This window comes from Lithobates pipiens, unplaced genomic scaffold, assembly GCF_037356315.1.
Source record: "Lithobates pipiens isolate NorthernLeopardFrog02 unplaced genomic scaffold, aLitPip1_a1.2 Scaffold_18, whole genome shotgun sequence".
In the NCBI taxonomy this organism is placed as follows: Eukaryota; Metazoa; Chordata; class Amphibia; order Anura; family Ranidae; genus Lithobates; species Lithobates pipiens.
Window position 1 is genome coordinate 79,362,963 of NW_027507758.1, and position 15,619 is coordinate 79,378,581.

Consider the following 15,619-nt stretch of genomic DNA (forward strand, 5'->3'; position numbering starts at 1 on the left):
ATGTAAAAGACGGTCAGTCAAAAAAAAAAACAGCTCTCTGGCCGCCCAGACTGCCAAACCAGTCGTAACACCCGCCTGGGCGAACGAACGGATGAACCTCTAAAACTTCCTGCTTTCACCAAGCGAAGATTAGAGTACATGTAAGACGGTCAGTACGACAGATGATCGGACTGCCGAACGGAGTCAGAGCTCCATTTCAGATACGTAGCCTCAGTTTTCGCCAACTGATTTAGCTAAGGTTCCTTAGCGGTGTCTCCCCGCCGGAGGAAACGCCATAACTGAGGAACAGAGGGAGGACGAGGCTTAAATCTTGAAATTAAAGGCGGTGTTTCCTGAGAGGGGAGGAGCCAGGGTCTCTCTAAGGTGGCTGTCCTGAAAGACGAACTTGGGAAAATATTTTTTTTTATTAGATATTATGGAGCACAAAAGGCATTAAAAGGAAAGGAGGACGACTCTAAACTGCAATCAAGCAATGACACACCCCTCATCCAGAAATGATAATCCTCCCAGGTGAAAAGGCAGGCAGGATCAACTTGTAAGGGAGGAATATACAATAACCCTCTTGCCTGATTGATGTCCAGCAGCAAAATAGTCTGGGATATATAGGTCTATTGCAGTGCATTTTCCCTGTAGAGATTATTCTTATAAAGTTCCCGTGTGCAATTAACATTCTTATCTTCTTATGTAAAAGAACACTGACCTCTTTTATAATACTACAATACACTTCAAATAACTTAAACAGCTAGAACTTAGTCAGTGCTTAAAGAACTAGGATGTTCTAAGCAGGGGCAGAATAAGATCAGACACATTGTAGACATACACACAGTCTAACAGTGAGTGGCAGGGAATAACCTAGACCTAAAGAGAACACCTGTCCTGATGCAAGAATCTGAATATTCAGTTCTAAACCATTAAACGCCAATTTGTTTGTTTTATGCATTATGTGTCTCCGTAGCTTGAGAATCAAGGACAGAGGTTATCTAATAATGAGGATTTGTAATTTTACTACTGACCAATTTCTCCACGCTTCTAAGTCTGCAAAACAGAATCTGAACAGCTCCCTGCAATTTTTTTAAAACTTAATTTTTAAATAGCTTCTCTTAACTGCAGGGCTCTGTTTGACAATCTTTCAAGGAGAGACTGTGAGAAAGACATTTTGCAATGGTCAAACTACAAGCAATTCTCAAGCTAAAGAGACAGCCTAAGGGCCCGTGTGAAAGAGCCCCTAGAAAAAGAAAGTAAAGCTAGATATGCATGTAGATGAATTTAACAACATTTAAACAAATGTAGATATTTAGGAATGTGAATTTCTAATTTAAAAGGCTAAACTTAAATTTTTGCATGAACACATGGTAACTTTTTTTTACTATGTTTTAATAAAAGGAAGAGCTACACAAAAATATGCTAAAAATATGCCAGTATTCAGCAAGCAGTTTTCCCTGCACCCCATCATTCCCAGACATGCTCTGTGCATAGCCCATTCAAGTCAAACCCCCCCCCCCCCCACTTATACCCACCATACCTACGTTCCCCCGCTGTTCCACTGCAGCCCTCTGGAAATGCCCAGTGCTACCAAGTATGGGGGAGCATGTCCACCCCTCCCGTTCTTCCCAGGATGCAGTGCTCGGGTCTCAGCGGCCAATCACTAGGCCCGAACACTATCACGAGAGGGAGGGGAGGAAGTCATCAGTGTTTTCTTAACCTGAAAAGACACAAATCTTTTAGTTTCGCCTGTGATACCAGGCTGCAACACATAATAGGTCAGCCCTATAACAGGCTCAGTGCTGTATCATGTCAACATGCTTGGCACCAAACGTTAAAGCTCAAATTAAAACAAGGCCATAACAAAAAGCAAGACAGGAAACGTTTACACATTTCTCTTACATGGCAAAAGATGGGAAAATCAAGTGGTATTAGATTTTCTTAAGCTTTAAAAGACATTGCTGCTACCCTGTTTAAGGCAAAGTGATGGCCAACATTCAGATAACCCACCCGCACAGTGAATTATACTCTATCTGCACTCCCTCGCTACCTCCCCCTGCTCAGAGCCCCAATTCTGTTGCTCTAGCAGAACAGGGTTCCCAGGTATGGGAGAAAATGTGACTGGAAGTGGGAGAGCGGCGAGGGAATGCACATTACAAGTATAACTTGAAGGGAAGGGATGGGCTCTCAAAAGGCACGGTTGCTCTTAACAGGCAAAGTGACCGTGTCTCTCTGAATAGAAATGCAAGTCATACTCACTGGATCAACCTGCCATATAATAACAGTTGTGTCTTTTGATCCTGTTGCTAGTTTAGTGCCATCGTTGGAGAACTTGCAGAACCACACTTCGTTACAGTGCTCTGTGAGGACTTGTTGTGTAAAGCACGGAAACTGTTTTCTTAAGAAAAAAAAAAAAAAAAACACACACAAAAGCGAAGAGTTAAAAACAAAAACATTACACATACTGTACACTATAAAAAGAAACAGTAGCACATTTGTTCATCCCCCGTTTGGTGCTGCCAGCTCAGCCAAGAATACGTTTTAGTTTGCAAACATCTCTTTAGTCCATGCAGGCAACTCAGCTACATTTTCAAAATTTTAAGCAGATTTAAACTAACTGCATGCCATTTAGTCTGCTAAACCACGTTGTCAAACATGGCATTCTTCTGGATGGGGTTTCAGATGGCAACAGTGGAGCATGCCTGTGTAAGGTGTTGAAATGGCAACTTGTAGCCTTCATTTGGGACAGGGAAATGGGGACAGACTGATGTCACCCTATAAAAAGCAAGTGTAAACAAGGGCCTCTATTGCAGGATCACCAGTTTTTATTTATGAAATTTGTCAACTAAGATTTAATTATTTTTTTTGAGATATTAACCACTTGCCTACAGGGTACTTTTACCCCCTTCCTGCCTAGGCTGATTCTCAGGGCTGTCACACTTTGAATGACAATTGCACGGCCATGCAACACTGTACCTGAACAAAATTTGTATATTTTTTTTAGACCAAGCTTTTTGTGGTATTTAATCACCACAGATTTTTTTAGATTTTTTTTTGCTAAAACTTTGGGGGGGGGGGGGTTTAAAAAGGGCCTTTTAGTTTCCGGTATAACATTTTGTAAAATAAGTCATTTTTCTCCTTCACCGATGTGGCACTGACTGGCTACACTGATGACCAATGCCCTGATTATCCGTGTAGATGTCCCATGTGGTTTGCCGCTTACCGTCTTCTACTCTCCTCACATGTTGTCAGTATGAGAAATGGACTGCCGATAACCGGAAAATCCTGTTTTCACTGGTATTGAATACAGCTGATCACACGGCAAAGAGGTGTGATTGGCCCTTTACCCCCCCCGATCAGAGCACTGCCAACACGCGGGGACACAGGGTTCTGGGAGGCCATCAATAGACTCCTTACCAGAAATGCGCGACCATGCTGTTGCGATTGTACAGGGGGGGGGGGGCTGCATCAAAACTAGGGATTGACCGATATCGATTTTTCGGCTGCCTTCCAGGCAGACAGCCGATATTCTGTACATTTAAAGTTTTTATTTTTACACTGACCTTTTAAATTTTTATCATCTTTTACTGCGGTCACAAGGAATGTAACAACTTTATGAAAGTATTAGGCAGTGGCACTGGCAGGTACTCTTTATGGAGGGATCTTGGGTCTATAAGACCCCCAAACCTCAACTGTGCACTTGAAAGTACTCAAAACCAGAACTTGAAGCAATATCGGTATGTTTCTGGCAGATACAGATAATTTGAAAAACATCAATATCGGCCGTTCCAATAATCGGTCAAGAGCTAATCAAAAAAAGACTAAAGCGACCTTATCTTTGGCCTGCTGCCAGGGATAGGGAGGTTAAGGTGATGCTACAGTGCTATCAAATTACAGTAACATTTAACATTACTTTATGGATCCTCACTTTGTCCAATTTTGAAGTGGCTAAACATTAGCCATTTTTCACCCCCTTCCTGCCCATGCCATTTTTCAGCACTCTCACGCTTAGAATGACAATGACTCAGACATGCAACACTGTACCAAAAGAAAAATTGTTTTTTGGCAGAGCTTTTATTTTGCTATATAAACAAAAACAACATTTTTTAGACCAAAAACTTATTCAGCTACAATTCTTAGGTAAAAAGAAAAAATATGCATGTATTAGTGTGATAGTTTGTAGACACTATAGTATACTGTATATATTTGAGAATGTATCAAACCTGATGTACTGACGGACCATCTAATTTGAGGCCCTAAAATGCCAGGACAGTACACGTCCCAAAAAAAAAAAAAAAAAAAAAAAAAAAAAAAAAAGGACTCCCTTTTTTGGAAAGGAGACCATCCAAAAAATTATGCTGCTAAATATCTTGAAGTTGTCATTTTTTTGCCACAACCTTTTGGAAATCACTTTTTTTTTTCCACAGTTCTCATTTTAACAAAGTTTTTATACACACACTAGGCTTGCAACACCCCTTTAAGAAAAAAATAAATAAATAAAACATTCTGCTACTCCTTCAGAGTTTAGGGATACATACTAGCAATGGCGTTGATTTGCAATTTTTAGTGGGACTGCGGCGGACAAATCTGACCGTGACACCAATACAGTGATAAGTGCTATAAAAATATATATATATATATATATATAATTACTGTATAAAATGACACTGGCAGGGAAGGGGTTAACATCAGGGCAATCAAAGGGTTAAAATGAGTTTTCTTACTGTGTGAGGAAGTGCTGACAGGAACACAGATCGCTGTTCCTAATCACTAGGAACAGAAGATCTCCATGTCGTCCCGTCAGAACAGGGATCTGCCCTCTGCACCATGATAGTGGGTGGCCTACAGACATCAGGTCTGCCGAGAACATGCATCGGCTCCTCCTCCGTGCAGCAAGCACAAGTGCGCCCACACTATTGCATGAAACGGCGTTACAGGTATGTCGTTTCGCGCAATAGAGTCATCCAGCCACAGTATACAGTTGTCCTCATAAGTTTACATACCCTGGCAGAATTTATGATTTCTTGGCCATTTTTATGAGAGTATGAATAACAAACATTTTTCACTCATGGTTAACAAATGGCTTCAGCCAAACACCATCAACGGTGTTTACTCTTTAAAGCATAATCACAACATAAACTACCCAAATGACCCTGATCAAAAGTTTACATACCCTGGTGATTTTGGCCTAATAACATGCACACAAGTTGACATAAAAGGGGTTTGAATGGCTATTAAAAAGGTAACCATCCTCACCTGTGATCTGTTTGCTTGTAATTATAGTGTTTGGCGAGTTTCTGGACTTCTGACAGACCCTTGCATCTTTCATCCAGTGCTGCACTGACGTTTCTGGATTCTGAGTCATGGGGAAAGCAAAATAATTGTCAAAGGATCTGCAGGAAAAGGTAGTTGAACTGTATAAAACAGGAAAGGGATACAAGATATCCAAGGAATTGAGAATGCCAATCAGCAGTGTTCAAACTAATCAAGAAGTGGAAAATGAGGGGGTTCTGTTGAACCACGGTCAGGTAGACCAACTAAAAATTTCAGCCACAACTGCCAGGAAAATTGTTCGGGACGCAAAGAAAAACCCACAAATAACTTCTGGTGAAATACAGGACTCTCTGAAAACATGTGGTGTGGCTGCTTCAAGATGCACAATAAAGAGGCACTTGAAGAAAGATGGGCTGCATGGTCGAGTTGCCAGGAGAAAGTCATTACTGCGCAAATGCCACAAAGACAAGCCTCAAACCTTCTGGCACAAAGTAATTTGGTGTGATGAGACCAAAATTTAGCTTTTTGGCCACAACCATAAACGCTACATTTGGAAGCGTCGACAAGGCTTACGATGAAAGGTACACCATTCCTACTGTGAAACACGGAGGTGGATTGCTGATGTTTTGGGGATGTGTGATTTACAAAAGGCACAGGAAATTTGGTCAAAATTGATGGCAAGATGAATGCAGTATATTATCAAAAAATACTGCAGGAACATTTGAATTCATCAGCCAGGAAGCTGCACATGGGACGTACTTGGACTTCCCAAAATGACCATGATCCAAGACACTAGGCCAAGTCGACCTGTCATTGGCTACAGCAGAATAAAAAAAGGTTCTGGAGAGGCCATCTCAGTCTCCTGACCTCAATATCATTGAGCCACTGTGGGGAGATCGCAAACAGCCCAAGAATTTACAGGAACTGGAGGCTTTTTGCCAAGAGCAATGGGCAGCTTTACCATCTGAGAAGATAAAGAGCCTCATCCACAAATGACTTCAAACTGTCATTGATGTTAAAGGGGGTAATGCACAGTATTAAGAACTGGGGTGTGTAAACTTTTGATCAGGGTCACTGGGGTAGTTTGTTGTGATGATTTAAAAAGAGTAAACACAGTTGATCGATAATAAATGGCTTCAGCCAAACACTAACCATGAGTGAAAGAAAAGTTTGTTATCATTCATGTTCAGAAAAATGTCCAAGAAATCAAATTCTGCCAGGGTAACTGTATATGCGATGGGTGTTCTTTAAGTGGTTGAACACAAAGTGATCCATTTTGCAGGATATTCCTTACACACAACTTAGGCAATTTCACCTCAAAACACATTCTGCTATTCCTCCCAAGTATGGGGATATCAAAGGACACGCACCAACACTCACAATGGGAGGACAGAACAAGTAGGCCCCTACCCAGCCATGTAGTGACTGGGTGGGAGACTATCAAAAATAATACACACAGACCTTTGCCATGTATATTTGGTCAGCACAGACTGCTTCCTGCTTTTCAGTGCTATGAAATTATGGATGTTCACGACCACTATGCCACTGACACCAATCAATTGACTGACCTTTCTCCACTGGGGGCCACGATACCCTCAATGATTAAGGGGTATTTTTCCTGGGGATCATGGTTCCCCAGACAGATAAGCTTAAGGGCCATTTTCCCACTGGTGGCAATAATCCCGACACCATTTTAAATTCAAATTTTGCACTCCCATACTCATGTTGGAGTACATAACTTTTTTTTTTTTACTGTTGAGGCATGAAACATTTTGGAAGAATATACTGGGTCCTAAATTTTACCAAGGATAATAATCACTGCTCTAGTGGATAATCTATAAAATGGGTGGGTGCACACATCCTCGCACTGAGGTTTTAAAGTCTCACTAAAGGGTAAACTTATTTTGGATAGAGTAAGGAAAGGTTACAATCCTGTTTTTTTTGTCTTCTGTGTCCCGTTGTGGAGGAGATTTCCCTTCACTAGGAGTTGCACAATTCTGGCTAAAAGAATCAATTTTTGGCTTCGAATTCTTGCGACATAACATCTTTCACATTATACAAAAAAAAAAAAATACAAAAAAAAAAAAATACAAAAAAAAAAAAAAATACTAAAAAAAATAAAAAAAAAAAAATACAAAAAAAAAAAAAAAAAAGGGCTAACTTTACAGTTTTTTTTATTTTTTAATTCATTAAAAGGCATTTTTCCCCCCCCCCCCGAAAAAAAATTTGCGTTGGAAAGACCACTGCGCAAATACCGTGACATAAAATATTGCAACGATGGCCATTTTATTCTATGCTAAAAAATAAATAATTATATATTTAGTATAATTTTCTACCAAAATATACAGATTTTAACTAGTAAGCAAGTGTCAGAAAGGTTTAGTCTGTAAGCCATTAAACTGCCTTCATTTAGGCTTCATGTACACTGCTGCTGATAAATGGACGTTTAGGAGCAGTTGGGCTTTTTTTCCAGATGCCCCCCCTGAACTCGGTTATCTTATCAGTACATGTCTTCCGTATACACCAGGGGTGTCCAAACTTTTTTCAACGAGGGCCAGGATTTAATGAAGTGAACATGCGTGAGGGCAGACCATTTTGCCTGACATTGCTTGAACCATTAAAATTTGGACCAATTGTGATCGTTTGAGCACTAATACACGGCCCAACAAGAATTCTCTTGGCTGTGTGCGAGTAGAGATGAACTCGGGTAGGTTACTTGGATATACCATATTTATTGGCGTATAATGCACTCACTTTAAGGAGGGACGTTTCAGGAAAAAGGCAGGCGGGACGAGTGCCAAAAGATTACATACAGGAAAAACTGTTTCCTCGGCAGCCTCTTTAATACAAAGTGCCGCCTCCTATGATGGACAGAACCGTCTTCCAATAGTAGCACAGGAGATGGGACTTCCTAGTACAGAGGCTGCCACGTAAACCGGAAATTCTCCTGTGTGTACGGCACTTGCCCCGCCTCCTCCTAAGGCAGCCAGCATATATCTCGTGGGCCCGGTGCTGGGAGATCTTTGGGGGCGACAGAAGATATACATGTCTAAATAACCAGACGGGCCGTTAAGATAGTAACCAACGTATAAAACTTCAGTTTTGCCACGTTTAGAAAGGTAAAAAAATAAATAGTATGTCTCTACACAAATAGCCAAAAATGGAAAACGAAACGCAGCTAAATGCGAGTTACCGCACTTACAAGCTGTTACAGGCATTTGGCGTTTCAAATGCCTCTGACCATCCGTACTGAACACTTTTTGCATTCCAAAAAATGCTTCTAAATGAAACTGCCTACTAGAAGCGACCCTGTGTACATGTACTGACAAGATAACATGAGAGTTTAGAGGCAGCTGAAAAAAACAAAACCGCCCAACTGCACCTAAACGTTTGTTTACCAGCAGCAGTGTACATGAGGCCTTACAGACTAAAGTTATAGAACCAAAGGATACTTTTATAGTCATCTCCCAGTGCTGACAATATTGATAAACATTTGGCTTTTTTCCTTTTTTTTTTTTTACAGCTGAGTGAATGACTGAATCGTGGAAATGCTGGATTAAGATCCTAAGGAGGGTTGAATCGAGATTGTTAAAAAAAAAAAAACAAAAAAAAAAAAAGCCCCATCGCCCAGCTCTACCCTTAGCTAAAACAGGAAATACCAGAACTAGTATTCCGATTGGAAAATGTCCCCTCTATTCCTGTTCTAATGTCAAGCCAAAATTTAGGATTTTTTTTTTACTCTCCACGATAATGGTAAACAGAACAAATAGAAAGTGAATCCGTCTAATGGCAGCACAGACAGTAATAAAACACAAGAGTTCCAATCCCTCATTTCCAAATGGCACCTAGTTTATGGGCACTGCTTACCTAGAAATCCCACAGGAGCAGTAGATGAAAATTAAATTTTTTTGTTGTCTACGAGTCCCTTACGTCTCATTGCAGAAGCTCACGGAAATGTATGTGTTTCTGTGGGGTCTATTTGGGTAAACTGGACATGATTTTGCGCACTTTACAAATAATAATAATAAAAAAAAAAATACACAACCAGAGCACACCGCAAACAAAAGGGTATTGGCTGGATGTGTGGCTTTTCAAAAATCACTCAATTCTCCAGTGCAAAGGATTTTTATGGGTGAATCTGATGAGTTTCCAATAACATTCATACAGATGTTGGCGAATCTTTATAAAAGAGAATGTGTTGTAAAAATGACCTTTGGTCAGCAAAAAATGTACAACCTATTCTCAAACTGGCAAACTAAATGTTTAAACAATCATAGAGCTAAGAAAAATAATATATATATATATATATATATATATATATATATATATATATATATATATATATATATATATATATATATATATATATCTCGTTTTTAAGCTAGCGTTTCAAAAATTGGTAGCTTGACAGTGCACACGTATAGCAATATTTGGTTATGGTTTCCACAATGTACTTGCGTAAATGCAATGTGTGCACAGCTGCCTTTCTTTATTTTTTTGGACACAACAATCACCTACCTGCTGCAGACATGATCAATTAGCAAGGACACAGAATCCAGATTGTTGTCAAGTTTTGTATTGTGATAGAGGCACCGGTCTCGTTGCAGCTCAACCGCTTGACGTAGCAGAGTTTGCAGGCGTCTGGGGGGCAGCATAACCGAGGGCGGCAAGTATGCTGGGGGCAGAAGAAATGCAGGCATCAGACATTTGCACAGAAAAAAAAAATCCTTATTTCTAATGAGACCCTGCACAGTGTGTGCAGCAAATAGTGTTTTCCAAGCGGAACCAATGATTGCCACTGCTAGAGCACATAGAAAACACTTGTTTTCTTTGTACCCCGCTCGCACTGCAACATAGCCTGGAAGATGCAGTGCAGTGAGGCGCACACGTGGGTACATGCTGAGGCAAACAAACATCAGCATTTACCCGAGTATGATCGTGCACAGCCATTCACTTGTAGGGCAGGCTTGATGCCACACCTGCAGCACCCCAAACACAGGAGGAAAGTGCAGGAAAGTTTATGCTAGCCATAAAAATGCCTATAAATTTGTGTATGAACCTACAGGAACAGCATATATTTCTGAAAAACTGTGGGTATTTTTCTGCGCCTTGACATACGCAATGAGATCTTTGGGGACTAGAAGCAAGAAGGTAAGTGTAAAGTACATCAATTCACTTACCACCAACAGATTTTATCATCCTGTATTCTATTAAAATAAACCACTTCACTCTGGCCAACATGGAGAAAAAAAAAAAAAAAAAAGTAATTCTCCCTCTAAAACATTTTAGACATAATCTGTCACATACTTTAATTATTCTCTGCCTGGACAAGAGGACTATGAAAGTTTTCCTAGTCAGCCAGTTCTCTCTTCCCAGGAAAAGTGTAAGGCAGTAAGACCCTGTACACCGACCATGTCAGGATTGTTATTAACACATTATCGCAGGACGTACTTTTGAGGCTAACAGACAGGAGTCAAGAAAAGACTACATAAGCTTAAGAAAAATCACTAGGACCAGATGGCTTACACCTGAGTCTAAAGAACTCAGTCAGTCAAGGGCAGAGAAATATTCCTGGAAACTACTGGCCAGTCAGCCTATCAATAGTAAGTAAATTCTTGGAGGGGGTGATCAGGGATTATATCCAAGAATTCAATTTTTGAGAAGTGTATCGTTAGTAGTAATCAGCAAGGGTTTACAAAGGGTCGCTCTTGCCAGACCAATCTGTTACCATTCTACGAGGAAGCGATCTGCCATCTAGATAAGGGAAGGTCGGTGGATGTGGCGTAACTGGATTTTGCAAAAGCATTCGATACAGCTCCCCATAAGTGCTTAACCACTTGCAGACCGGACCATTTTGCTGGTCAAAGACCAGACCACTTTTTGCGACTCGGCACTGCGTCGCTTTAACTGACAATTGCGCGGTCGTGCGACGTGGCTCCCAAACAAAATTGACGTCCTTTTTTTCCCACAAATAGAGCTTTCTTTTGGTGGTATTTGATCACCCCTGCGGTTTTTATTTTTTGCGCTATAACCAAAAATAGAGCGACAATTTTGAAAAAAAAACACATTTTTTACTTTTTGTTATAATGAATATCCCCCAAAAATATATAAAAAAAACATTTTTTTCCCTCAGTTTAGGCCGATACGTATTCTTCTACATATTTTTGGTAAAAAAAAAAAAAAAAAAAAAAAAAAAAAAATCGCAATAAGCGATTGATTGGTTTGCGCAAAAGTTATAGCGTTTACAAAATAGGGATAGTTTTATAGCATTTTTATAAATTTTTTATTATTTTTTTTTTTACTAGTAATGGCGGCGATCAGCGATTTTTATTGTGACTGCGACATTGTGGGGGACCATCGGACATTTTTGGGACCATTGTCATTTATACAGTAATCACTGCTATATAAATGCAGTGATTCCTGTGTAAATGACACGGGCAGTGAAAGGATTAACCAGTGGGTGGCAGTGTAGGGGTTAAGTGTTCCTAGGGGTGTGTTACTAACTGTGGGGGGGTTGGGCTTTCATTTAGTGAACACTGATCTCTGCTCCAATCACATCGAGCAGAGATCAGCATCACTAGTTGCTAGGCAGAATGGAGAAATCTTGTTTACACAGCATTTCCTCCATTCGGCCCTCCGTGAGACGATCGCGGGGATGCCCGCGGCGATCGAGTCCGCGGGTCCCGCGACCGGACTCACGGGGGTCCCGACCAGCGCGGGAACGCGGCGCGCTCCCGATGGCAGGGCGGCATTGAATATTGGACGTACCTGTACGCCAATATGCCTGCCCGTGCCATTCTGTCGACGTACATCGTCGTGCGCTGGTCGGGAAGTGGTTAATCTACAAGCAGAGGTCTGCAGGCATGGGCCACAAGCTTTGTTCTTGGATAGAAAACTGGGGTGGTGATAAACAACATGTACTGGTCTGGAGTGGTAAGTGGGGTACCCCAAAGGCTGTCTTGGGACCAATCAGGTTTTATTCATAAATTATATAGATGGGATAAATAGCTCAATCTCCGTTTTTGCGTACGACAAACATAAAGGCATAACGTCACATCAGGATATAGAAAATTTACAGTAAGACCTGAACAAAATAATGGAGTGGGCACAACTACATGGCAAATGAGGTTTAATGTGGTGAAATGTAAAATAATGCACTGGGGGGGGGCTAAAAATAGACTACTCACTAGGGGAAAACCTCTTATGGGGGTCCTAGCAGAACACAGACTGAGCAATAGCTTGCAGTGTCAAGCTGCAGTTACAAAAGCCGGCAAATTAGCATGCATTAAGAAGGGGATATACCCCAGGAGATAAAACTATAATCCTGCCACTTTATAAAACTCTGGTTAGGCCTCATCTGGAGTATTCCATCCTGTTATGGTCACCAGTCCTCAGAAGGGATGTGCTGGAGTGAGTCCTAATGGCAGCAACTAAATAAGTGGATTGGAGGACCTCAATGACAAAAAACAAGTGCTAAATTTATTATCGCTGGAGAAGAGATAAAATACCTCAATGGTGATCTCTGTAGGAAAAAAAAAAAAAAAAACTAGTCAGTCTCGGAGTGTGTAAGCGGACACGAGGCCACACAATGAGATTGGAGGAGAAGTGGTTTAACCTTAGGCAGCGCATGGGGTTTTTCACTGTCAGGGAGAGAAGGATGTGGAATGCTCTTCCACAATCAGTGGTGTCAGCGGGGAGTTTATAAGACTCTGGGACGTGCATCCTTAACCACTTTCAGACTGGACCATTTTGCTGGCTTAAGACCAGACCACTTTTTGCGATTCAGCACTGTGTTTTAACTGACAATTGAGTGGATGTGCGTCGTGGCTTCCAAACAAAATTGACGTCCTTTTTATTCCCCACAAATAGAGCTTTTTGGTGGTATTTGATCACCCCAGCGGTTTTTATTTTTTGCGCTATAAACAAAAATAGGAGCGACAATTTTGAAAAAAAAAATATTTTTAATTTTTTGCTAGAATATCCCCCAAAAATATATAAAACAATTTTTTTTTCCTCAGTTTAGGCCGATACGTATGCTACATTTTTTTTTTCCAAAAAATAAATCGCAATAAGCGAGTGCTTGGTTTGCGCAAAACTTATAGCGTTTACAAAATAGGGGATAGTTTTATGGCATTCATATTAATTTTTTTCTTTTTTTTTTACTAGTAATGGCGGCGATCTTTGATTGTGATTGCGACATTATGGCGGACACATCGGACATTTTTGACACTTTTTGGGACCAGTCATTTATACAGCAATCAGTGCTATACAAATGCACGGATTCCTGTGTAAATGACACTGGCAGTGAAGGGGTTAACCAAGGGGTGGCAGTGTAGGGGTTAAGTGTGTCCTAGGGGCGTTACCAACGGTGGGGGGCTGGGCTGTGTGTTAGTGAACACTGATCTCTACTCTAATCACAGGGAGCAGAGATCAGGGTCACTTGTTGCTAGGCAGAACGGGGGGATGCTGTTTACATCGGCATCTCCCCATTCAGCCTCCCTGCGAGACAATCGCGGGTATCCCCGCGGCGATCAAGTCCGCGGGACCCACGACCGGACTCACGGGGGTCCCGTCCGGCACGCACGCAATGGCAGCTTGGCAATTTCAAATGGACGTACCTGTACACCAATTTGCCTGCCCGTGTCATTCTGCCGACGTACATCGTCGTGCACCAGTCGGTAAGTGGTTAAAAACACAACATTCAGGGATATGGGAAATCATCATCGTCACCTACACAGGTTGAACTGGATGGACTATTGTCTTTATTCAACCTTGCCTACTATGTATCTAACAAGGGGTTAAAGCGGAGGGCCGTTTAAAAAAAAATAAAAAAAATAAAAAAAAAAAAGTCAGCAGCTGCAAACACTGCAGCTGCTGATTTAATAAGCCCACTTGCCTGTCCAGGGCGCCCGCGATGTCGGCCGCCCGAGGCCGACCTGTCCCTCGGCTCTCGGGTCCCGGCGCCGCCATTCCTTGTAAGGGAAACAGGCAGTGGAGCCTTACGGCTTCACTGCCCGTTTCCTACTGCGCATGCGCGAGTCACGCAGCGCTTTGTGAATGGGACGCGCTGTGTTCTGGAACACACAGTTCCCAGAACACAGCGCGACCCATTACCCAGAAGACAACACGACGAGGAGAGAAGACCAGAAGATCTCAGTGGAGGAGGAAGAGGAAGATTAGGATTATGTGCCTAGCAACAGGCATTTCTGGTAAGTAAAAAAAAAAAAAATACTTTTCTTCATTTTTTTTTTTTTTTGTAATTTTTTATATATTTTTTTTTTTTTTCTTCAGGGTGGCCCTCCACTTTAAACTCCATGTTACATTGACAGATTCATATATTTGCCCTTCAGATTTGTGTATCAATTGCAATGATTAAAACACACAAGTAGAATAAAAGATTTACTTAGCTTTGATTAAAGTAGTATTACAGATGATACAATACAGATAAATACAGCATATTCAAACCAGGGGAGTTCATAACTCCCTCAATGGAAGGAGTTCCTGGAGACTATGGTCCTCAATTCATACTTCCCTTCTGAAGCCAACTCAAACTCAGTCCCTGGCCTCCCAGTTTATAAAATATATATCTCTATATCGCAATATCTCTCAGGGAAAATAGCTACAACTGGTAAAAAGAAAGGGTCAAAGATCCCAACTTCCCATAGCATAATGAGACAGAGATCATTAAGCATGTTGTATATAGATGGACATGACTACTTCTAAACCAACATAAAAATATTACCAAGTTTCTCGTAAATCAATAACTAAAATTATGACTATAGACCCTTACTACACCATCTCACTCAAGTTGGACATCGGTACATGGTGCGACCCCGTCTCCGTTATGCCGATAAGAGTACTGTGGTTATCACCAGGACAGAAAACCAGACGACAAAATATTTTCAGAATTCCTATCTCTCGATTTTGTTAGTGCCCCCCATTGGAGGATTTCCCAATCATTCCGGTTATGTCATAAAGTGGAGGTAAAAATTACTGAGAGCAATAAAAGTCTAAGAGAAGCTCTAACCCCCTTAGTGCCCAACCTGCAGCCCTTTGGGACTTGTGCAACTCTTGGACTCCAGCATTCTGGAGCTGGAGAATTGATTAGTAAAAGGGGTAATAGCAGGATCTTGGCTAGCCCCATGTTATAGGTCCCCAATTTATCACCATCTTATTCAGTATATTTCCAGTCTCCAACCAAAACCTGTTGCAGTCTGACCCGCATTTCCTCTAGTAGATCTGTAGGCTCACAATCCTCACTAGAATTACATATACTGAACATTATGTGCAGCGCTTTGATATCAAGGGGTTCGGCTGGAGCAGTCAATACTTTGCAAGTAAACAGACACCACTGTAACCCAAC

General features: G+C 41.2%; 1 protein-coding gene across 2 annotated transcripts in view; it reads right to left on the reverse strand.

The window, feature by feature from the left end:
- The window catches only part of WDR26 (WD repeat domain 26), a 122,551-nt gene that overhangs the window by 39,129 nt on the left and 67,803 nt on the right, over positions 1–15,619 (reverse strand). For both annotated transcript variants that reach the window (XM_077485827.1, XM_077485825.1), the window contains 2 exons: positions 9,775–9,931; positions 2,242–2,380 (listed from right to left, as the gene is read on the reverse strand). In XM_077485827.1, the coding sequence (XP_077341953.1) occupies positions 2,242–2,380; positions 9,775–9,931 (296 nt within the window). The remainder of the gene's footprint in view (positions 1–2,241; positions 2,381–9,774; positions 9,932–15,619) is intronic.